At 54.0% G+C, this 24,469-nt stretch overlaps 1 protein-coding gene across 1 annotated transcript in view; it reads left to right on the top strand.

The window, feature by feature from the left end:
* ATP6V0D1 (ATPase H+ transporting V0 subunit d1) overlaps positions 1-24,469 on the top strand; it is a 33,081-nt gene that overhangs the window by 1,270 nt on the left and 7,342 nt on the right. Inside the window, exons 2-4 of the mRNA XM_084294788.1 lie at positions 8,776-8,947; positions 20,123-20,301; positions 23,563-23,642. Of these exons, the coding sequence (XP_084150914.1) occupies positions 8,776-8,947; positions 20,123-20,301; positions 23,563-23,642 (431 nt within the window). The remainder of the gene's footprint in view (positions 1-8,775; positions 8,948-20,122; positions 20,302-23,562; positions 23,643-24,469) is intronic.

Genomic DNA, 24,469 nt, shown 5'->3' with positions numbered 1-24,469 from the left:
GCAAGCTGGGGGTGAGTGTGGTGGTTTTTGCCAGCAGTGTGCCCTGGCTGCCAGGAGGACCAAATGTACCCTGGGGTGCACCAAGCACGGCATCGCTAGTTGGATGAGGGAAGGGATTGTCCCTCTGGTGCGGCCTCACCTCGAGCACTGTGTGCAATTCTGGGCGCCACAGCACAAAAAGGACGTGAAACTGTTGGAGAGTGTCCAGAGGAGGGCTGCAAAGATGGTGAAGGGCCTTGAGGGGAAGATGTACAAGGAGCAGCTGAGGTTGCTTGGTCTGTTCAGCCTGGAGAAGAGGAGGCTGAGGGGAGACCTCATCATGGTCCACAACTTCCTCGTGAAGGGAAGTGGAGGGGCAGACGCCGATCGGTTTTCTTTAGTAACCAGCGGTAGGACCTGAGGGAATGGAGTCAAGATGCAGCAGGGGAGGTTCAGGCTGGACATCAGGAAGACGTTCTTCACCAAGAGGGTGGTCGCACACTGGAACAGGCTCCCCAGGGACGCAGTCACAGCACCGAGCCTGCTGGAGTTTGAGAACCCTTTGGACTGTGCTCTCAGTCCTATGGTCTGAATTGCTGGGTGGACCTGTGTGGTGCCGGGAGCTGGACTCGATGGTCCTGGTGGGTCCCTTCCAGCTCGGGGTACTCTCTGAAGTGTCAGCTCTGTCTTGGTCGCTGCCGAGCGATTCAGATCCAAGCTCAGCACCTGGGAGAGTCCTTGGCAGGTGGACTTTGGTTGTGTGTACCTGGAGCTGCTCACCCAGATGTTAGACAACAGAATGGGAACGGAATGCTCTCGCTTGCTTCAGCCTTTGTGTACCGTAAAAGTATCTGTAATACCTTTATGTAGGGCAGAAGCTTATTTTCTGCAGACTGCTGCAAGCAAAGAGCTGCAGAGGAGCCTTTATTGTTCTTGCTGTGGAGCACAGGGCCCGAAGGAGTGTGACAGGAGGTATTCCTGTGGCCTTGCTAGTCAGCAGCCCGAAACTGTATCCCCGCGGACTAATTCCTCTTTGGGGTGTTTCTGTATTTTCAGCTTCTCCTTTTTCTCTCCCTTCTCTTTGCCTTCTTAACCCAGTTGCGTAAGCTTGGCTCCTCCTGTGGTGCCTTCTGCATTTGAAGTGGCTCAGGACAGTGTGATTATCACGGTGTCGTTATCATCCTGCCCCGATGGCTCTCTGCTGGCTGCTGTGCTCCTTGTCAAGCCTCATTCAGACCTCAAAGGCTGCTCTGAGCTGCTGCTGTTCTCGTTCCTCCTCTGCCTGGCTCCTGCAGAAGGCTTTCCTTCAAGGAACGTTGCTTGTGATCGGTTACGTAGGTCTGTGGTCAGACCATTTCTTTCCTCTGTCCCTGTAGCTACGATTTTCCTAGCACAGCACCAGTTTGTTGTGCTCTGTAGACTTCCAGGTGCGTTCTCTCTCGGCACTAAATCGAGGTAGGTGCTGGCTTGCCTTTCTGCGTGATCCTCTGCCATCCCTGCTCGTCTGATCGCGAAGTAAGCTGATTAAAACTCCTGCTGAGACTGCTTACTGCCATCTCATGGAGCCATATAGCTCCCTGTGAGCAGGCAGGCTCCCACCTGGCTTTAAAAAGGGCTGGAAAACGTGACGAGAATCACCAGGAGAGCACAACGGCTGCTTTGGCTTATGCTTTTTCCGGAGCCCCTCAGCAACAACCTGTTTAATGCTCTCTTTCAGCTCCAGGAGCCCTGGTTCTGGGGCTGTTCCCCAGCCAGAGGTCCTGGTGTGCCCGTGCGGGATGCTCGGAGCTCGCTGCAGCCAGTTCCTGCTTCTGACACGAGGTGTCAGTGACGGGCTTGGAGCTGCTTCCCCGTTCCAGCTGTGTAAGCACACCGCTCTCCTGGATAACCAGGCTTAGGAGTCGCTGCGACTTCTCTTGTCGGGAGGATGCTGAGCTCCTAGAAGCTGCAGCATCCTGCTGGAGGTCTGGAGCCTGCTCTGGAGAACATCGTACCCTGGGTAGAGTCGCACAGCAGAGCTGCTGGAAGGAGTGGAGCTCGATCTGGGACAGGAATATCAGTTCCAGGCAGGCCTTGCTGTTGGTGTTCAGCCCTGCAGGCAGCGTACGGAGCTTGGGAAGTGAGCAAAAGGATTTTCTTTAGGAGCAGGACCTTCTGCACCTTCTCATCAGCGTTCCCTCCCCTCTCACTGCTTACCTTCCCCTGCTGGCTGAGGGCAATGGGGCTGGGACGCAGCCAGCTGGGCAGTGGCAGGGGCTTGTTTTGGGCTTGGTGTGAGCCAGCTGAGCCTCAGAGGTGCCTTTGGGAGAGGCAGATAATGGATAAACGTGGTTCCTGAGGAAAGGAGGAGTCCCCAGGGATGTAGTTTTGGGCTGGGTGCTGTGGAACGAGCCAGCACCAGGCTGGTGGTGAGCCCTGAAGAGCATTTCCAGGGTTGCTCGGGGTGGCTTTGCTGCCTCAGTCAGCTCGGGGGTGGGTTGCTGAGGGCTTGCTGCCCTAAATGCTTCCTCCAGGGGCATCCGTGCTCTGATGGCTTGTCCCCTTCCCTCTCCTCCTCCATGCAGAGGAGAGGCGATGAAATGCTCTGACTGCAGGCTGCCTGCTTGCAAGAGACACCAGAAAGCAGTGGCCAGTTTTCAAGCATCCTGCTGCCTTCCTGTATGAGAGGAGTCTTATGACTTGACTTCTGACTTTTTTTTCTTAGGCCTTTTTCCACTTATGACTTTTTTTTTAAAAAAGAACACCAGTCCTGTGAGGAGCAGCTGAGGGAGCTGGGGGTGCTTGGGCTGGGGCAGAGGACGTCCCTGGGGGTGTCCGAGGAGAGGTTGGACGTGGTGCTTGGGGACATGGTTTGGTGGTGACAGTGGTGGCAGGGGATGGTCTTGCAGGGCTTTTCCAACCTTAATGACTCTCTGAAAAGCACTGGAGCCAGGGGGGATGCATCGTGGCTGTCCTCCCGCTGCACAGGGAGGCTCTGCACTGAACCAAGGGCCTGTGTGCGCTCCTGGCTCCAGCATGTGGGTGTTGTGTGTGCCACGGGCTCCTGCTGAGCGCAGAGTTTTGTTGTGAGAGCCCCGAGGATCTTCCTTTCCTCCCATGGAGGCCTTGGCTTTATCGTGCTGCAGGCCGAGCGCTCCCCACGTCTGCTTTCCCCAAGAGAGGAGCAGAAGAGGCCGTGCTGCCCTTCTCTCTCGGGCTTTATCACCATGCTCTTGGAGGCCAGGCGATGGATTTAAGCCCTGCCACGCTTCAGGACCACCTGGAACTTGGAGGCTGCTTCAGGCCGAGCCTGGAGCTCTGCAGGTGCAGCAGCCCAGCCTTTACACGTGCAGGGACCTCCTGAAAACACAGGACGGGGCTGCTGCCCTGGCATCTGCTTTTATTTTTGTGAAGAGCTGGCCCTGGGCTCGCTGGGGTGCGTTGTGGCTGTGCAGGAGCTCCCATCCCACATCTGATGCCCCAGGCAGAGCTCTGGGGCCGCAGCAGGGCTCGGGAGTGTTCTTGCCCCGCAGCGAGTGTGACAAAAGAGCAGCAGCCCCGAGGCTGCCCTGTGCCCGCCGGGGCTCTCCTCTTGAAGCAAGCTGAAGCAAAACACGTCAAAAATAAACGCCGGCCCTTGCCCAGCCGTGGTGCCAAACGCTGTGGTCTCTGGCTTCCTGCAGGGTTCACCAGAGGCTCGCTGCTGTTTGTTCTGGCCCCCTTTACCAGGTGGAGACCAACCCCACAGCCTCGCATGGCTGAGCTTCAGGTGGCACCTGAGGTCAGCTGCTCCTCGGGTGCTGCCTGATGCCTTGTCTGGCTCCTGCCCCCTGGTAGGAGATGGCAGTGCCCGGCCTTCCCAGCACACATCGCCTGCAGCCCCTCGCTGCTGGTGTCCTGGTGGTGTCCCTCCTCCTCTGCTCTCGGTCCCTGCGGCGTGGGACTGCTTCTGCCCCGTTCCTCCTAGCTTCTGAGTGATTTGTTGCTTTTCCCTTCAACTTCGCTAGGTTTCACAGCAGCGTCCGGGACTTCGGAGGTTGCAGCCATGGTTTCCCTCGGCAGAGATAGGAGCATGGGCTGAGGACCTCTGAAGCAGAAGGTGGAGAGTTAGAGGTGACACAGTGATGGGGAAAGGGCCAGAGAAGTGGCTTCTGGGCCCAGCTGTGGTGCGGTGGAATTTGCTGCCTGGCACCGGAGAGGTGGAACATCACTTACGCTGGTTTGCAACCACAGAAAAGTCTGAAATTCTGCAGAAAAGGAAAGGGTCTCTCGGCGTTTCTCAAGTCAGGTTTCAGAGAATCTGTTTCAGAAGCGTCTGAAGTGGCTATAAACGCAGCGACAGGCTGGGGGGTGAGAGCTGCAGCCTTCTGGAGGGAGACGTGGGCGATCAGCTGATGGGGAGACTGCTTTGATTTTGTGTATGTGCAGCGATGGAGTGAGAAGATGTTGGGATTGCAGCAGGTAATTGCACAAAAACATGGGTTCAGCTCAGAAGCTGTGGAAGCTTTCATGACCGATCGTCCTCTCACTCACAGTCCTTGCTGGAAGCGCCCAAAAGTTGAACTCGGTGTTGAACAGCACGGCTTCAGGAGGGTGCTGGAGAGCACGGGGTGGACGTATGAGCTGGTGGTCGCCAGGAGTGTCTGAGTAATGCAGGGCAGGCTTTGGGGGCAGGCAGGTGGCTGAAGGGCTGAGTAACAGCTCAATTCTGGGTTGTGATGAAGCAGATTTGCAGGGGAGGGTCCTGTTACTGCTGTGGTTGTGAGGTCCCGCAAGAAGTCACCTGGAGGGTCCAGATGTGGCGCTGGCACAGCTGTGCACCGAAGGAAGCTTCAGCTGGCAGCAAACCGTGTCCAAATCGCAGTGCCTGGTCCGAGGGCTGGAAGGAGGCTGCTGTAAGTGCTCGAGATTACCGTGGCGTGTGCTGCTCCACAGGAATACCCAGCAGGAAAAAAAAAAAAAAGGACGTGGGTCTGAGGAGCTGCTGTGTTCCCGCGTGAGGCAGCTTTCTGGGAGCTGTGACCCAGCCGTGAGTTACTGGGCTCTGCGGGGGAGGCGAGAGAACAAAAGCAGCGTGGTGATTCACGAGCTCCCTTGCCAGCTGCTGGCTCAGGACGCTCTTAAAGTGCGTGAACCACCTGGAGAAGCGCCGAAACAGGCAAGTGCTCCCCTCGGAAGCGGTCCCCAGCTTGAGGCCTGCTAGTCAGCATCTGGAGGGGCTCGCCAGGAGCAGCTCATCTCCAGGTGGGAGCCCCGAGCAGCGTGAGGATTTCCAATTCCAGCTCAGTAGTGGCTCTGCTTGTCAGGCACCGTGCTCCCGAGGCTCCTGTGGCAGGGGATTCCACCTGGGAAGAGCCCCAGGATCGGTCAGCACCTCCCAAACCCTCCTGGATGGCACCTGGGGAGCACGGCTGGAGGAGGACGGGCTCGTGCGAGGCGCTGCTACGCCGTGGGGTGCTTTGAGGCAGGGTTTGCAACCCCAGCCCGGCTCTTGGAAAATGTGTTCCGTCCGCTTGGATGCGAGGAGGCGCAGAGGAGCTGGGTTCCTGCAGCTTGTGGCTGGCCTTGCCTGTAAAAGCGACTTCCAAGTGTTACATAAACCTCAGTCCTGTTAGAGCACGGCCTTGTGCTGGCTCCTGTGCTGTGGCGTGGGGGGCAGCCCCCTCGCTGCGTGGGATGAAACGCTCCGGCCGGGCAGAGCTTGCTCGGAGCTGGTGATGGAGAGGCTGCGAGGCACAGCCAGAGCGCGTGGGGGGCAGCTCTGCCCTCTTAGCTGTGCTTTTCCTGTCCCTCCATCCCTGGCCAGGCAGCAAGGAGGATTTTTGTGGCCTCAGAGGTGGGAGCTGAGCTGCAGGAGGTGGCGGTGGCACCGCCAGGTCCCTTCCCGCAGCAGCTCGGGCAGGCCAGAAGTGGCACACAGCTCGCCGAACAAGCGCTGAGCTCTTCTCTTTGCCAGCCCTCTGCTCGGCACCAGCTTTCCCAGCCTGGCCTCCCGCCATGCCCAAGGTGTTGGGGATGGGACTGTCTGCCTCGGGAGTCTTACAGCTTTCCCTTGGTGTTTTCATTTCCCTCGCGGTCCAGGGGAATGCAGGAGGCTTGGTGTTGCTGGGAGGTCCCAGCTCCAGGGCTGGGTCAAATCCGTCGCTTTCGTTGAGGAGAGCTGAAGCTGAAATCGGGGCAAACGCAGCCAAAGCCCCGTGTTGTCTGCACCATGGACTGCTCTCAGCGAGCCGTTTGAGCTGAGAAATAGCTTCAGCGAGCAGCTTCATGGAGCTGGTGGCTGCAATGGGGCTGTCGCAAGGCATCCTTCAAACACTTCTCCCCTCTCTTCTCTAGGAAATAAGCTGAAAGCCTGGGAAGTTTCCCTGCTGAAACAAGATCTGGTGGGACGATGCGCAGTGAGCGGTTTCCTCTCCAAGTTCCCGTGTAGCTGCAAAACAACATCACATGCCTTTTTGCACAGCCTGAGCTTTCCTCAGGGCGGTACGGGGGTGTCGCTGCTGCCGTCCCCTGAGCCTTACCCTGCAGCCTGATTCCACGGGCACAGTCCTCCTCCTGGAACCTTTTCTCTCATGCTTGGTGAGCAGCTGCTGACTCTTGCTCCGTGCTTCCATTAAACGCAAGCTGGTAAAGCTCTGATCTGACAGCAGCACTTCGTTTCCACTCGTACTCCAAAGCTCATCTAAAAGTCTTTTTGTTTTGGAAAGGCTGATGTCAGCGTTGCCTCAGTTTGCCTTGTAGCTCTAGGTCTTGGTTTCTAGCCCAGACCTCTCTAAACCTCTTTAGGGTTTATTTTTAGGGGGAGTGAGAACTCAGCAAGACTTAATTCTGGTATATTGTCTCTCTCTTAGCTGTCGGAAGCCAGTGAGGTGCAGAACTGCTCGGTGGGAGCTTCCTGGGAGCTGGGTTTTGCAGGGCTCACCAAGGGATTGCCATCAGGTAGGAGGTGACCGTCAGCAGTAACGAACCTGTGCAGGCCACACTGAGGCGAGGGGCTCTCTGAGTTTGGCACAAAAGCCTTGAAAGGTCATGTTGGGGGAAAAAAAAAAGCCTCCATCTCTCCGTTATCCAGCCCGTGTTTTCCCATCTCAGAAGTGCGAGCAGGAGTTCACGGTGCCGTGGTGGAACAGAGCACAGCTGTTGGGCTGCAGCACAGCCTGGGGAGCAGGGAGCTAGGTTCAGTTTCTGCTTTGCTTCAGCCACGGTGCGAGTTGTTGAGCAAGTAGCTCTCTTTGCTGCATCCAGGATTCCTTGTTAAAAGTAAGTGGAGTATGAAACTGTCCTGGAAACTGCTGAGAAACATGACAGAAACTGAGTGCTATTAAGTGTCTGGCCTTTTTTCACCCCCTCCATAACCACCATCTGTTTCCTGTGAGACTCAGCAGTGGTAACGTCTTCGGAACGAAACAGTGCTGGGTCAAAAATGTCTTTGCTGGACCCCATTGGAAATACCCAGAAGGATTTAAGTCAGCCTGAAAGCTGTCTGACCCTTCTGCCCCTCTGGATGAGGCCAGTGTCACGCTGTACAGTACAGGCTCAGCTTGGAGCTCAGTGCTGAGAATGCTGTCCAGCTCGTGGCCGTAGCTGACTGTAATGTCAAGAGATCAGTCTCCTCAAGCTCAGCTTGACCCATGCCATATATACACACTCCTTTTTCTCACTTACCTCTCTGTCCATGTGCAGGTTGCCATGCTCATCCCGTGGTGCTGAGGACACGCACGGCTCAGCAGGAGGGGAAGGCGACCCCAGCGCTCCTGCTTCAGGGAAAGCAGGGAGAAGTTTCTTGGGTTTTCTGTTTGTTTTCTCTGGACGGGGCGTTCACATCTGGTTTGGCTAAACTCTTCCAGCTATTCTCCTTTCCCCCCATAAAGGCCTTGGATCCCTGGGAGGATGCTTGCCTAACTGGCCCTCCGAGGTGAAGCTGAAGGGAGCTGAACACCGTGTACCAGCGCAGCTCGTAATGCTTTGAGGAATGGGACTCTGTGACGTTCCTCAGCTCTGGATTCAGTTTTTCCATACGGACACTTAAATGCCTTTGGCTCACGCAGGGATTTTTATCTTGACAGAGCTCAGCGTGCTGTGGTTGCTTGTTGTCCAGCACTGCAGCTCAGTTGGGCACCGGACCTGCAGCAGGGGTACCAGAGACAACTGCTCGAAGCTGGATGGGAGGAAGGCTTCTGAGCGTGTTCCTCCATCCTGAGCAGGGAGTGCCAGCTGTGCGAGATGGGTGAGGATGGGCTTTTCCAGCCCTTCTCTGCCTTTTAATGCCTGACTTCACCAAGGTTGTTGTAATTTCAGGGTTGTTGCTTGCGTCTCTTTGGCTTTGAAAGTGTTTCGGATGCCTCCTGCCTCCCAGTCATTGCTGAGGGGACCTGTTTGTTGGAGGCAGGTGGGCTCTCGGTCCTGGTCACTTCGCAGAAGCCTGTGTCCAGAGCACTTCTGGCTAGAGGAAATAAGAATTCAGTTCTCTAGACATCAAGGCCAGTAGCAAAGACTTGTTTCCTAGAAAATCAGCAGCCTTCCATCTTACCGAGCACAGCTGGCAGAAAGGTGTGCCCAGTTATGCAGGCAGTGACCATTTCCCTTTTCAGATGGGGCATGGCTGCTGCAGTGAAACCGATTTTTTTTTCTGCATTTAGATCATCCTCAGTAAAGCTGAGCACAAACGTAACCACATGGCTTAACGCGTAGGGTTTTTTTTTTCAGGTGACCTTTCAGAGAAGGGAATACCCAGAGCTGACCCCCAGCCCCCTCAGGTATGCTCAGAACCCTTCCCAGCACAAACCCTGTAGCGTGGACCCGTGCTTTCTTTTCCAGACTTGAAGCTGCACCTGCAGAGCACCGACTATGGGAACTTCCTGGCCAACGAGGCGTCCCCGCTCACCGTCTCCGTCATAGACGACAAGCTGAAGGAGAAGATGGTGGTGGAGTTCCGGCACATGAGGAACCACGCCTACGAGCCCCTAGCGAGTTTTCTGGACTTCATTACGTGAGTACCAGCTGCTCGGAGCAGCACACAAAACCTCTAGGGACTCTCAGAACAACCTTCCACGCTCAGCACTGTACCTGCTGTGTTTTCCACAGCTGTTTGAAACTCTTCTGGAGGTCTCAAACAAGCTGGTGCAGCATCACTGTGGTGCTAAAGGCTTTTGCTCCCAGGGTGTGTGTGCTTTGTTTGCACTGCTGCTTACCTGCCATCCCATCCCGGTGGCTGTAAGCCTGCGTCTGACCCCATCGTAAACTGGTTCAGGGAGCTGAGCTGGCCAAAAATTGAACAACTTTCTCCTTTTGGGGTTAATCTTTACTTAGTTTCCTCAGCTAGCTTGGTGGGATCCAACAATTAGGGAAAAGGAGGGTCTAGGGTGTGCAGCAGGAGAGGACAGGGTTGGGGCAGCCTCAGCATGCCTCTGTCAGTGTGTGAACAGGCACTGGGCTCCTGTGTGTGCAGTTCCACAGCTGCTTCAGCTGATGTAAAAGGCTCGAAATAGCACCGCGTTCTTGCAGAGCCTTCCTGTTGTAATCATTCCATGTCTAAACAGTCCCGCTATCTCATTTGTCTAACCCAGTGCCTCATATCTGTAATTTTCTGGGTCACTGTGCTAAAGCTGCCTGTCTTTTTTAAGCCTTTCCTATTTTCTGAGAGGTAGCTTTTTCTTACGTGCCTGTCACTAAAGCCCATGGAATTTCCTTCTCTGGCTCCGGATACGCAGCATGACATCAGCGAGGCACGGCAAAGCCCGCATCTTGCAGCAGCACTCGCAGTGGTTGGAGCAGTTTCTAGGTCGTCATCGCAGTTGTGTGGAGCAATCTCGTCTATTTTCTGAAGCTTCAGACAAGAGAAGTTTCAAAACGCCAATTGGCCAAACTTGGATTTGTTGTAAAAACATCAGCAGGGTTAGAGCCTGGCCGTTTGAATGATTTAGCTTTAAAGCTGGTGTTTGCTCTCAGCTTGATTTAACTCTGATCTTGTTCAGCCTCCGTCTCTGATTGCGGAGAGCTGTGCAGAACAAAACAACCCCGTGCAGATATCCGTGTATCTCGCCTACTGCTTAATCTCTTCTCGGACGTATCGCTCCCATTTGGCACAGGACGTTTCTTGCTTGAATTGTCTCTGCTCTCATCTCTCCTTTTTACTGGAGATTTTAACGCCGCTGTCTTCATAGCCTGGAGGAAGGCAGAAGATGAAGCAGAATAAAAACTCTTCCCGCAGGAAGAGTCTCCACCCTCTTGCAGAGCCTTTTCTGCAAGGAGTCCAAGTATTCGGTTGCATTTTGTCGTGGTTCTGGTGCGCTGCTGGTGGAGCAGCCTCCTCGGGGTCTGCCCTCATCACACCCGTGGCATATTGCTGAAACACAGAATGTGTTCATGGCTTCAGCTGGACCGAGGGGGGAGTTGCTGTCAGCATATTAGAAGTGGTGGCACTGCAGACAGGTTAAAACAGAAGAATGAGGATAGGGAAGCACCAGGAGTTTGGATAGGGTGCTGGTTTTGCCCTTCTCTTCATAATCCTAATATATTTAGTGAATGGGATGGTGTAAAAGGGGGTAGGCTAGAGGTGACTCCTTGGGGTGCCTTTCAGGCTGTGTTCTGTTCCCTGAAACTGCCCCAGGGGTTGCAGTAGATCTTGGTGTGGGGCAGGGGGCAGTAGCTTCAAAGCATTGCAGCACTCGGAGCTTCCTATGTGTGTTCTGGGTAGCTGGCGTGGAATTGCAGGAGCTGTATGTCAAGCTTAAAATGGAAGCAAATGTTTTGTGGCGTGTCCAGTACAGCTCCAAAACTCGCTAGTGTAGGGTGCTGTTTATGTACTTAATTTTTGGCCTTTGTGAAAACATTGGAGGATGCCACACGGGACAGGTACCGCCTCACGGAGAGCAGCGCGGCTGTAGATGGCTGGTGCCCTGAGGTGGATCAAGAATTTAAAAAAAAAAGAGGCTTTCTAGTTTGTGAACACCCGGCTGAAGTCTGGGATGCTTTTGAGTTGATCCACGCGCGAGTTACCTGTTTTTGGAGGGTGCTCAGACCTTAACCTGGGTCACATTGCTGAGGAGATCGTGGAATCACAGAATGGTTTGGGTTGGAAGGGACCTTAAAGACCATCCAACTCCAACCCCCTGGCACACCTCTGGCTCTGAGCTGGGTTAGGAGCTCCCAGAGGACCCGTGTTCCCCGATGCTGTCCTTACCAGCTCCCGGAGGAGGCAGTGCTGCCCGCAGCCTGCCAGAAGGTGGCACTCCAGCCCTGCAGCTGCCCGCAGCACAGAGCTAAGGGTGGGCACCCACCGAGGTGAGCAGGAGCCAGCTCCCCTGCAGAGCCCGGGGCAGAGGAGGGTGTTTAAAAGCACACGGACTGAGCCGCCCCAAGAACTCAGCCACGCAGCAGCCCCAAAGCAAGGTCTTTGTTCCCAAAAAGCCACTTGGTGTCTCTGATTTCTGTCCGGTGGTGCTCCTTTCCTGACTTCCCTGGCCCCGATCCTCTCCGTGGCAGCACCGCGTTGTCAGTACCAAAATATTGAGGAAGTTGGCTGACTTCCCTCTTGTTTTTTCAGGTTCTAGCTGTAGTTGGCTTCCTGTGCCGCTGCACATTGCTGCAAGGAGGAACTCAGCTTACCGAGAACTCAACTTATTGAGCTTTCCACGGCCCCTATAAAACACCTGCTAGCTCTGTGCCTCGCTGTGCGGCTCCTCGCTGCTCCTGCTGGTGCTTCCCTGTGTTTTTCAGCCGCCCGTAGTGGGTCGGAGCGATGGGCACAAGCTGGCTGTCAGCCTCCCTGCTCCAACACAAATAATTGCCTGCTTGGCTGAGGGAATGTGGCAGCGTTCTGTAGGGCAGCAACAAACAGGTATTAAGTGTACTTGAAGCAGCAAAACCCACTTCCTGAACTCAGCAAGCACATATTGACTTGCGGGATGGAAGTGGGTTTTAGGTTCTTCTCAGTGATGTTCTGCCCTGCCTCTCTGTGAAGGCTTTGTTCTTTGTGTTAGCCTGACACAATGCCATGTCCTGTCTGTCCTTCCTTCCAGTGCTCCTGCCTGCCGTTCAGATCGGATCCTTTTATCTCTGCTCCGTGCCGTTTCTCCTGACTCTACTCAGCTGTAGCCTGATCAGATTGTCAGCTTTGGTATTTTTCCAGTGGAGGGGGGGAAAAGCTCTTTTTGCCCTTGCTCCAGCACAGGGTTTTTCCTGCTGGTGAAAGCCCAGTTCCTCAGCAGCATGGCTGGGGGCTCGGGCAGTCGTTCAGAGCCTTCACCCCTGCAGCAAGCTGGTGGGCAGAGGAGGGCTCGATCTCACAGTCAGGCTGGGGGAGCTGCTGCTGGCTGCTGAAACCACTCAGGCCACTGCAGGAGCAAAGCTGGAGGTGAAGCCGGGTGTGAACACATCGTCCAAGTCTGCGATCGAGCCTGTCAGCAGGGGACAGGCTAGGGCATCATTTATCTCTGCCTCACCAGTCTGCTAGACCTCAAGAACAGGGTCCTTGCTGCCCCGGTGATGTACCTGGGAACTTGGCTTCTGGTGTGTTTTTTGTGGTCACAAGACCTGTTTTTGACGAGGCTGCATGTACTTTTTCCCCTTGCACATGCCTTTTCTTAGCTGACACTTCCCTCTACTACCTTCTTCGTGACCCGTTCCTGCTCTGCCTCTCCCCAGCACTGGATAGATCTAGTTTCTGCTGCATGACTTCGAGTTGAAACTTAATCTTACGGCAGTGGTTTTCTAAAGCCAAACTGTTTCAGCTGCTACTTGAGCTGAAGAGCAATAATCCTCTCCTCTGGAGTAGGAAGCTGCTTGTCTTTATTCTAAATGTACTGGAGTGTGCATCCTGGCATCGCTGCGTGAGGTTACAAAATATGACTACCTCCTTTTGAAGCCCTTTCTTACAAAAATAGCTCCGAATGCTTTACATTACGGGCACTGGCAATTTACTTGGGCAAATGCAATAACCTGGAGGATCTTTTCCAATGCTGTTGTGGTGAAAACTGTACTCTGCTATTTTCAACTAGTTGTTGAGACCTTGGTGGAGGTGGGACTGGGGAGGAAAAATTACCATAGCAGCTGGGGATCCTGCAATAAAAGGTTTTATGAGCCTTTTCTGGCAGAGATGGTTTTGGCAGAGCAGCACAGGTTCCTGACAAACAGCTTCCCTGTTTGCAGGGAGTGCAAAGTTGAACTGATAAGCCAAGTTCTTGGAGGGGTGTTATGCAACATTCAAAATAAGAGGGCACAAAACTAATGGTCTGGAAACAATCGCAGGCTCTTGTGTCCTCCGGGTGGTAGCATCAGAGCTGCATCTGCTCTCCTGCTTGCACCAGTTTCCCAGAATGAGTGTCGGGGAGGCTAACTGGGTTGTGTGCCTGCGTGGTGGCTGCAGGAGTCCTCTCTGAAAACTGTGGAGCCGTGGGTGTCCGCCTTGGAAAGGGCAGCGTGTTCTTTGAAAGGTGGATTTCACTGTGTGTTGTGCTTTTTTCCCAAGCCTGTAGCACCTGGAGAACATTTCACTTCGCCAGTTCATTTAATCTGGGACACCATAACCCTGCTTCTACTGACCAGCGCTGTTCTTCTTCGCTTGGAAGGTGTTAGCATGGTGCCTGGCAAGCACACCGAGCTGCAGCAACCCTCAGAAAAGCCAGCAAAGCATTATTAAAGCGAGTCCAGGAGTTGGACTCGATGATCCCTGTGGGTCCCTTCCAATTTGGATATTCTGTGATTATTGTTGGTGGTAATAAAGATGCAGCAAAATGGTAGTGATGAGCTCCAGATGGAAGCCCCTGTTTCATTAACAAACATAAATCTTCCCAACGAAGCTTTGCAGCCCCGGGAAGGGGCCCGAGCAGGCGAGCTGTAGGTGATTAGGTGAGAACACATCACCTTGCACTACACCCACATCCACGCTGGTGCTGTTTCGTCGAGAGGCAGTGTGTGGATTTAACTGCCTGCTCTGCCTTTGCTTAAAGCTGATTCTCTCTGCTTATTCTGCAGCCTGCAGGAAGGGTTCTTGCCCTTGCCTCCTGTTCCTTCTCACAGTTCTCTCTGTGCAGTGTATCTCTTGGAGGCATTAAAGCAAGGGGGAAGGAGTATGGTGTGAGGCTACCTGTGCTCCTCTGATGGATTTATGCATGGTTGCAGCTTTTTCAGAAGGCACCTTGCACGCCTTCAGCTGGATGAATGTTCTGCCCCCGTGTAAGGTGCTTCACTCCTTCCTGGAAACTCTTCTCGAGGTCTTTTGGTGTTAGACCTCAGCAGCTTTCATTTTCCTTCTACTTTCCCATAGATTTGCCTCTCTCAGTGCGCTAGACAGGCAGTTTCAGCCCCAAGAGAGCCTGGAGGCCAAGAGATGTTACTTCTGAAGGCTGGCGTGCCTTGGTCCCTCTTCAGTTGGAAGCCCACAGATGCTCACACAACTCTGTGTAAACGTTGCCACCTTCCTCACATCACACGACTTAGCAAAATAGTATATGCAAGTTTGGCTTTTGCAGCTGGTTTATGTGCAGGCAGCATGATGAGATGTTTCTGGCCAGTATTTAAAATGTAATTAGTGCTCAAGTCTGCCTCAGCACAGTGCAGAGTGCCAGGGCTCAGCCTCGCGTACCAGCCTAGTGTTTCTTGAGCTGTGAGGTCAAGCTTTAAGGCATCGAATTTAAGCAACCAGAGACTCTTGCACGAGGCTGTGAGGGGTTCAAGACAACTCTGCTGTTTCCAGGGGGTTGTATGCATCTAGAACACATCATCATATTCATAAAACTTCAAAATTAAAGCACTTCTTTGATTTTTTTTCTTCTAATTAGCCTTTGTGGCTAATGCTGAATGAGTGCTTATAAGCTGCCGGATGATACCACTGGAAAACTGAGGTCAGTATCCCAAGAGATCTAGACTCACTAAAAGATGGTAAAAATCATGTGGAGATGCGGCTAAATATAGATTAATGCTGAGAACATTCCTGGATCCTTGGATTTGAAAGGCTGCCACAGCCTCTGTAGTACTGTGAAGTTATAGCGCTCTGCTGTGAAATGGTCTCGTTGATCTAAGTTTAGTAGAGCACCCACTTATTGGCTGAGTGCCCTTGGTTTGTGGTGGCAACCATAAAATTCTCAGCTTTCTCTTTAGCAGGTTCACAAAACTACCGCTTACGTGTGGTTTTTGTTGGTGTGATGCTAGGAAAGAGAGCATAGAAAGAGAGAAAGAGGTCAGCACTCAGCACACCTCGCTGGAGGTGATCGCGCTGTGGTTGTGTTCCCTGGACTGCCTGAACTTCGGCTGCAGACGGGGTAAAACTTCATCAGCAGAAGCGGCTGCTCTGATTTCTTCTTCTCTGAGCTGAAAAATTCAGGATTTAATCCTGTTCAGTGCTGTCTATTACTCGAACAAGCCTCGAAGCTTGGGATCTTGGTGAGGTCCCTTTCCTTTCCCCTTCAGGGCAGCTGTACGGTTGTGTCCTGATAATGGTAAAGCCATGCTCCAGATGCAAACCTCTCAGGTGTTGGCACTGTTCTTAGGGTCAGCTCCTGCTCCTTTGTGCTTTGAAGCCTGTACCTTGCTTTCCCCAACAGCTGCTTGCATTCGGAGCCCAAGAGAGATGTAAGAAATGGCTCCGTGTACCAGCACCTTTGCTTGGGTCTTGAACCCCGTGGGATGTAGAGGTGATCCTGGCTGCTTGTGCACAACCCCAGGGAAGCAGTGCTACAACTGACCCCAAAATACTTCCTGCCGCTGCTCTTCCCCAGCCCTGAACTGAATGAGCTGCAAGAGGGAGGCACTAAATGTAAGTGCCTGCAGTCAGTACAACTTCATAGTAATTTAAAGCTGCCTCTAGAATTCACACAATTCAGAGCGCTGCTCTCATCCCGCTGGAGTTTTCCCTTTCATCCCAAAATAAACACGTGTTTCTACAGTGATCTGAGTAACTGCCCAGGGCACTCTCCCAGAGCCTTTTGCCTTGCATCGGTCAGCGCTGAAGGCTGATGCTGGTTTTGGAAAGCCTTGAAGTTGCCTGAGCAATACCTTAACCCATCCCTCACGCTCGGGGATGCGGTCGGGTACCGAGCTGCAGGGTCAGGCCCCTCGCTGCGGCGCTGGCTGTGCTTACGCAGCGCCGGCTGCTTGGCCACGAGCGCTCAGAATAGCTTGGCATGACTCAGGTCACTCCGAGCTGCAAGCCTGGATCGCAGCCCTGGGGGGGAGGCGAGCTTTTTTCCTGCACTGGGGGAGAAAGGAGGCTCGGGGTGGATATCCCCAGCCTTTCCCTTCAACCTGTGGCTCCGGCAGCAGCGCACGCAAAGCCCCTGAGCCCTTTTACTTTTCCAGGGGCTCTGCTCCCACACCAGCCCCCCGGTTGCTGCGTTTCACCGCTGCCCCCCGGGCTGTCCTCCTGACCCTGCGCGGAGCAGCTGTTGCACTGCAGTCTGGCAGGGCTTTCGGAGGATCCCTGAGAAACGCAGGTCATGCAGTGTTCTGTCATTAGTCATGCTTTGTGACCACTTGCGGTATTGTTTACGGTTTCTTTAGTATCCTGGAGCAGAAAGCAATAAAAAAAAAAAACCCAACCTATCTGCTGCGGGACAATGACTCTTTATGATTAGATTAGGAAGTGGGGGAGGGAGAAGCCGTTGCTGTCGTGGGGTCGCTGCCTCGCAGGGCTCTGCCCTGGTGCCTGCAGGCTGCGTTGTAAACGCCCCACGTGATGAGCGTTCCTGCATTTTATGTGCTCCCCTGGTGAAAAGCCTTTCTCAGCGTTCAGCCTGCTTCTGCTCTGCTTTCCTGGGGTGGCCTCCGCCGTGCCCATCTGTGACCGCACCTCCCGAAGCCAGAAGTGAGGAGGATCTCTCTGACCTGGAAGGCAGGCTTTCACACCGCCCCCCCACGCACATTTTGGCTTGTTTTGGGCATTGTCCTGGCTCCTGTGCTGTGTGCTGAGCGTTGCCTGGTCCTACGGTGCTGAGCTGGGTGCTGCTGGAGGAGCACAGGTACTGCTCTGGCCGTGTCGGACCTCAGGAAGCCGTCAGGCAGCATCTCTCCTGCTGCGAGTGATGTGTCTGTGCTCGATAACTCCTTCCTGTCCCCACGTAAGAAAGGCTGCTCTAGTGTCAACCGGTATTGATGCTTCTAGGAATCGGCTGAAACCCTGCTTCTGTGAATGTGAATTTCTGGAATACGCCACACCTCGAATCGAGTGAGCGAAGCAAGGCAGGATGTGAGCGTACACGTGAAGTGCTGGCGGATCACCCAGCCAGCCCTTTCGGGCCCTGTGTGGGCAGGGAGCAGCTCAGAGCCCGAGCATGAAGCCTGTTCTTGCCTCGTAGGCTGCAGCAGGGCTTCGTGGTGCTGCTCCTGTTCCCTGCCATGTGCCCTAAAGCCCGCTCCCCTCACCGGCTGTAAGGAGAGTGAAGGTTAAAATGCTTTTGGAGCTCAAATACGCAGCAGGCTCGTGTCTTCCTGAAGAGCCCGGGCGTGCATTAACCATGAAACGTTTGAAGCTGATAAGAACCTGGTAGGCGATGAGGAAGACAACGACAAAGGCCACTCAATTCAAAAAGTAGTTGGAGGAGAGCTGCTGCCACCAACAAACCTGATCCGTGGGGCTCGGCTGGAAGTGCTGAAGTAGCCAGGACCTCTCCGCTGGTTTTCGTACAGCTGTGCTACTGGGAGCAGATGCGTTCTCGTTGGGATCCTGGCACGGGAAAGCCAAGCGTTGCCCCGTGCACAGATGAGGAGAGGCTTCTCCAGCTGCCCTGGCACCGGGAGATGTACCTCATAACCACGGCTGACTAAGCCATAACGATTTTTACTGGGTTGCAGCGGGGGCCGAGTATGAGCCTGGGCTTGCCTGAAGGAAACGGGATTCATCCTTAGCTAACTCTCAGGCAGGGTTACTGGGGTGTGCTGGTGTCTGCCCGGCCTTGGCAGGCCCTCCAAGACCTTTGTCCTGCTGCAGCTCTCGTTACTGCACGGGCTTGCAACACTGTCAGAGAGGAAATTTAAAAGTGAAATTTCCTGCTGTTCTGCCCAGGGTAACTCCTGCAAGGACAAAATCTTCTTCTGACCGTGAACGTTGATCCAGCACACCAAGGCTAAGCTGCTCGGAAGTCCTACAGCTAGAAAGGGCTCCAGGCATTTCGTCTCGGTCCCTCTCCACCTCTGGCCGGGCTCCTTGCAAATAAGTCACAAATAGGTTGTGGATTGCAAGATTCCTTCCTGAGCCTAGGAAAGAGCCTATCATGAAGTGATTGATTTCCTCACCTCTTCCTCCAACGTGGAAGCTGAAGAAATGGGGTCCGGCCCTACATTGTCACCTTTCTTTGGCGAGAGCCCTGCTGCCATGCACTCTGTCCTAAAAGCCCTGTGTGTGCCTGAGGGCAGATGGCAGAGCTGGAAAATGACCCTTAACGCTCTGCCTTTCCTCTGGCACACCCCAGGGAGCTGCAGATGTCTGTATTTACCCGCAGCAGCCGCTCGCCGCGCCACGAGGGACTTGCCCTGGGCTCTTACAAACAAGCCCCTCTTGCTGCCGGGGAGATCGGGCTGCACAAACAGCACGAGGATAATGACCCTGCAGGTTTCAGGCAGCGGGAGGTTTCCCAGTGCCCCGAGAGCTCTGCTGTCCCTGCGAGGCTGCCCGGGGTGCAGCAGGGCGCTCTGCAGAAGTAATGGGGCCGGCGGGGCGCTGCCCAGCCCCGCACCACCTGTTTGAGGAGCTAAGGTGTGGATTTGCTCATGGATGTGCCGTTTGAGTGTATATTTGAGCTTGTCTAATAAAAACGACGGGAATCTGCCCGTAACTGGCTCTGCTCACCTGCCCTTCCCGGGCTTCAAAGGGAAGCAGCCACACGGTTAGCTCGGGCACAGCATCCCCCTGCCTGTCCCAGCGGGGTGTGCTCAGAGCCTCGCTGTCCTGCTGCCCTTAAAGCCTCGGCTCCTGCTGCCTTGCTTCAGTGCCCGGGTACCCATGGGGAGCCTGAACCGAGCAGGGCTTGCTGCTCCAGCCTCACACAGCCCCACCTGCCATACAGACTGAGGCCCCGTCCTGTCTGGTTTGGAGCAGCTCCTGCTGAGGTTCCCTTCTGGGCATCTTTCAGCATCTTCTGGGCTCTTTCAGCATCTGTGCCCCTTCCTCTGACCTCAGCAGCTCTTCTCGCTCCACGTTTCTCAGGTTCCCAGCTCTCTCAGCTCATGGTCAGGGTGCCCAGAGCACCACTCCTGCTCCTGCTTTTCCTTGTGTTCGCCTGGCACCTTTATCCCTTCGTTTAGACCCTTTACGAGGCCACCAGCTCTCACGTTCCCAGTCTTCAGGCCGTCTGTGCCTCCTTTCACCAACTGCTCAAAGCACCGAGGGCCATTTCTCAGTCTCAGCTTTGCTCCCCAGTTGAAACTTGCTTTGGTGCCTCCTTTGCACTTCTTCACACCCCTCCCGAGGCAGCCTGATCCCTAATCCTGCCTAATTTAAGCAGAGGACGTGGTTAGGGACTTCGTAGCAGGGGTTAATGTGAGAGCGTGCATCCGTTGATGGCAGAGGGGTGAAAATGCTTTGTGTGGGTCCACGAGGGGATGAATAAAGGTTGTGCCAAAGCTGCCAGCCCCATTGTTTTTAGGAGGGAGTGGTAGTGCAGAGGTGTGACCTTTTCTCCGTCTCTTGGCAAGGTGCAGTGGTGCTGCTGGCACCCAAACCGAGCTCGAGGCAGGTTATCTGCGGGTTCCCCTTCACTGCGGTGCTGGAGGCTTCGGCACGGGTGAGCTGCTCTGTGCAGAGCAGGCAGCACGAGGAGAACAGTGGGAAGGCTGGAAGGACGGCTGGAGGGACGGCTGTTCCCAGCTACACAGCCAGGCTCCTTGAGGAGCTGTTAGGAAGAGCCTTTGTGTTGTGAGGGTGGTCAGAAACACTGGAGCGCAGAACCCCAGGGAGGTTGCGAGCTGCACATCCTCGGAAATGACTCAAAGTTCAGCTGGACAAAGCCCTGAGCAGCCTGAGCTGGCTGTGCTTGGAGCAGGAGGGTTGGCCAAAAACCTCCACAAAGCTTCCCTTCCCATCTACTGCTCTTCACTGGTCAGTGGGAGATGCCAAAGGGATGCAGTTGAGCTGTAGCACGAACCTGACTCTCCATATCGAGGCAGGGAAGATGAGGAGATGTTAAGGAAGCAGCAGCCCGTCTGTGACAGGCTTTGTCTTGGGTTCCTGCAGGTACAGCTACATGATCGACAACGTCATTCTGCTCATCACTGGGACCCTGCACCAGCGCTCCATCTCCGAGCTGGTGCCCAAGTGCCATCCTCTGGGAAGCTTTGAGCAGATGGAAGCCGTGAACATTGCTCAGACGCCTGCGGAGCTCTACAATGCCATCCTGGTGGACACTCCCCTGGGTGAGTGGAGCCTTTCAAAGTACCCCTCAGCTGTGCGTGGAGCAGATGTCCCTTTCCCTTTCCAGTCTATCAGGGTCCAACTAGGTCCAAGTCGTGCTCCAGGAAGACAAAGCAGTGGGTAATGCACAGCTGTGGCTGTACTGCCTGCGGTGGCTGGGCTTAAGTTCATGTTTCTGCCTGCCCCATGCCAGTTTCTCCATCTGGAGGGCCATTGAGCCTTGTGTGCTTCAACAAATGTCCCAAGCAGCGCTCTGGTAGCTCAGGCTGTTGGGGAATTTGGTTTGTGTGAGCCAAGCCTTGAGCTGTCACGGGAGTGCAGGTGCGGTTAGATCTCATCTGCCACACGTAGCCACTTGCCAGCTCTTCTGGGAATCGTGCCCTGGAAGCAGGGAGGAAGGAGAAAGCTCGAGAGGTCTTGGAGAAAGTGATCTTTGTAATAATTATTGTTGGACACGTGGTGCGTGCCCTTCCTTAGCGAAGGCCATAGAATGACTTGGGCTGGAAGGGACCTTAAAGATCACCTGGTTCCCCCCCCCTACCTTAGCAGACCCTCTGCTGTGATGTTGTTCTACGTTCCAGCACTTCTGGTTGGATCATTGAGCAATGTCTTGTAGGCAATTTTTGCAGATAACGATGAAGTTCTGCCCATGGCCGATCTTGTTCTGACACTGATCAAATTAATTCTATATTGAGGAAAGCTCTTTATACACCAAAACCTCCTAAACTAAACAACAGCAACAACAAAAAGCACCCAAAAGCTTTTTAAGCTGTTTATGTAGCAGGACCCTGCACTGAGGCACTGTCCCAGGGCTTCAAGCCTTGACCGGGAGGCACATGACTCTGTAAAAACAAATGTTTTACGAACAGCCAGTCAGACAGACATGTTCTTTAAAGCTAAAAGTTGTAGGAAGTGGTTGTGGAGAAAATATGGAAGTCTCTGTGCAGTAGTAGGAGAGGTAGTCACAGGAGACTTTCTAAATTAGCATCTGTGGGCACAAGTAACGAGGTACGCCTGAGTCAGGGATTAATCATTCATCTGGGCTTGCTAGAAAGTGCAAAACACTTAAATCATCGTATTGTCTTTGATGGCAGTCATCGTTTCTGGAACTGAAAGTGCTTTCACAAATGATCTCTGGAGTAATGGGGCACATCAGATAGCTGTCATGGAAAACCGGCTTGCCAGATAGAGCCCAGCACAGGAGGGAGAACATGTCTAAAGAGGTCTAGCTCCCCTCGGGCATCCGAGGAGGGAAGGAGCATCTGCAGCAAGGCCGATGAGCTTACCTGGTGTTCCCTGGGCGTGGGTGTGAGTGTAGCTGAGCGTGGTGGGCTCGCCAGGTGGGACAGCGCAGCGGGAGAAGTGCTGCACGCAGCGGAGCCGAGCCCGCGGTAGGGATGGTGTGTGGGAAGAAAATCCTCCTCAAGGGGACGCGTGAAGCTTCCCACTTTGGGGATCAGATAGAACCAAGTATTTCAAAGGTATTATTAGCTCTCAAGAAAGCTTCAAGCTTCAAGCTGTGCATGGAGTGAAAACACCTCGTTACGCTGCCGGGGGGATCTGGAGAACGCAGCTGGTGGTTGAGGGTCTTTGCTCTCCTGTTCAGGCACTTGTACACGAGCAAGCCCGGCCTGCTTCTGCCCTGCTGGCCCAAGTTCTTCAGACCTTTGCCCCGGCTGTGCCCTTGAGGCTGTGTACCATCTAGTGTGGCATTTCTTCAGCAGGAGTACGTGGGGAGTAGCCGTGTTGCCTAAACAAGCAAGCATGCAGGCTCCAGTTGTTTAACTTGCACTCCTTCCAGTGACCACACGCGAAGAAACAGCAGCTCTATCTCCTGCAGGACTTGAATAGCTACGTGGCTTGGTAGGAATGCCTAACCCCAAATGGCTTTCATAGGTTAGCAGGGCAAAATAAGTCTTGCTGTTAGCCTAATTTGGGATATTGGAGGGCCAAGAACTGAAATAGCTGTGTTCTCATTCCTCTGCTACTCTGAAGTAGCCACTGCTTAGCTATCTGGGCTAGCCAGTGAGTCTTGCAGTGAAAACCAGTCCTGGCACACTCGGTTTTCATTTCTGCCAGCCGTAGCGAGCCTCTAGCTACGTGGCATTGGTCTCTGATGCTGTTGCAAAGAGTAGCAAAGAAACTGCTCAGGACTCTGGATCCCCAGCGTGGCTGCTGTCCCTGCCATGGAGCTCGTGCAGTGAGAGTGGTGGGCACCAGAGGCGTGAACCCAGAGCGTACCTGGTTCAGCAGAGCGCTGGTCAGCTCTCGGTGTGAGCGCAATGTCCCTTACCCACAGCCGGAGTGCAGAACTGGGAAAGATCATATTTCTCTCTGCAGCAAATTCAGCAGAATTGGTTGCTGAGGGAAGAGTTGAAGAAGTCAGGCAAGTCCCATCAATGGGTCTCATTGTGCTCTTGCTAACAAGAGAGTGGCACAGCAGCCTGCTGTCAGGCTAGATGTACAAGGCCCATCTTTATCTGCAGCTTGTAGTACCCCGCGCTAGATCTGAAACCCATTCGTGTTCTTTGTGTGGTAACAGCTTCCCAAACGCCCTCCCGGAGATAATCTGGCAAAGTGTCTGGGCCGAGCTTCCCACCAGAACACACCAGTTCCTCCTGTCTCCTGCTGCTTACCTCAGGCTAGAGAAATCAAAGGAAAACAGGGCTGACAGACCTGCCAGGGGGCAACCACTCCTGACTCCAAACGTGGGGTGTCCCAGGCTGCAGGGGCTGTGGTATCCCCGTGTCTCCTTAGCCCACGTAAGATGCTGGAGGAGCAAGAAGCACACGAGCTTCCTCAGGACTTGCAGTCTCACAGATGCATAGACACTGCTGCTGTGCTGCAGCAGGCAGTTCGGAAGCTGTCTTGTCACTTCTGAGAGCCTACATCTGGGAACAGTTTTGGGTTTGGGTTTGTTTTTTTTTTTTTTTAACATGGGCTCATCTGGCACTGATGCTGAGAATTTCTGCCTGGAATGGGCTGTTAACCAAACGGTAGGACTAAAGGGTGAAGAAATTCTTCCAGAGGCGAAGAAAGACTTCCAGGTGAGTGCCCCCAAAATGACTGCAGCCTGGAGAGCCGTGGTGGAGCCTGAGGTTTTAAGTCACAGTAATTTGGTGGCACTGAAGGTGAGTGCCAGACCAGCTCAGCATAAAGCGTGCTTCTGCCTGGTATTGTTGAGGGCTCTCCGACTGCTCTGGGAAGGGCTGGGCGTGGGTCTGGTTAGGGCAGCACTAACTCTGTCTGTGGTTCTCTTTCAGCTGCTTTCTTCCAAGACTGCATATCCGAACAGGACCTGGATGAAATGAACATTGAAATCATTCGAAACACGCTCTACAAGGTAAATGAGACTGGGAAGGGACAGAGGTGTTAACTTCCCTAGTTAGTGTGACCACAGCTCTGCCCAGCCAGGAGCTCCAGCCGAGAGGCTGGCTTGCTTCAAATAGAGGGAAGAAGGTATTCTCCTCTTAGAATAGATTCAAAAATAAATTTGCTTCCTCTCTGTTTTCTTCCCGGGAGTGGTGATTGAGTGGATGTGCACAAGAACCAGTTACATCTGCTGGAAAGTAAAGACCATGCCCTTGGAGGGGCCTGGCACCCGAACACCCAGCACGGCAGTCAGGGCACCAGAGCTAGGCTGAGTGATTTTTTTTTGGAGTTGTCAGTGTCAAGAGTCTGTGCATGAGATTTTGCAAAGGTCCTGCCTTTGAATAAACTTCCTCAGGTCCCAGGCAGGCAGGAGAAGGCTGCTGCTTACCCAGGTGAGTTTGGACATGAGGTTACTGCATTCAGAGTGGCTTGATCTTAAACTTGGCCGAAGCACTTTTGTGGACCTGGATGTACTGAGCTCCTTCAGAAGAGTCTCCAGCAATCTCCTGAAGCCTTTAGTGGCTGTGGCAGGGATTAGATGCTCTTGGTGGAGCAGCACAGACAAAAGTAAAGCTGGGGTGGAGGAATCGGGCAGGCTGGGGAGAGCGTTGGCACAGGGACATGGAGGGGCTACGGCACCTCCTGGTCCTGAGCCTGCACGGGAAGCTGTCAGCTCCTCTGCTGGCCCCGTCTGGTTTTAGCTGGCAGTGTAAAAGCGTGTGTTTGTGTGCAGGCTGTGGCTATCTCTTCATCTCGACTCTCTGGAGTACGGGTGGGATGCAGATTGTATCTGCCAAC

This window comes from Netta rufina (genome assembly GCF_964035555.1).
Source record: "Netta rufina genome assembly, chromosome: 13".
Taxonomy (NCBI): Eukaryota; Metazoa; Chordata; class Aves; order Anseriformes; family Anatidae; genus Netta; species Netta rufina.
Note: the sequence above shows the minus strand (reverse complement) of the source record. Positions and strands in the feature narration are given on the sequence as shown.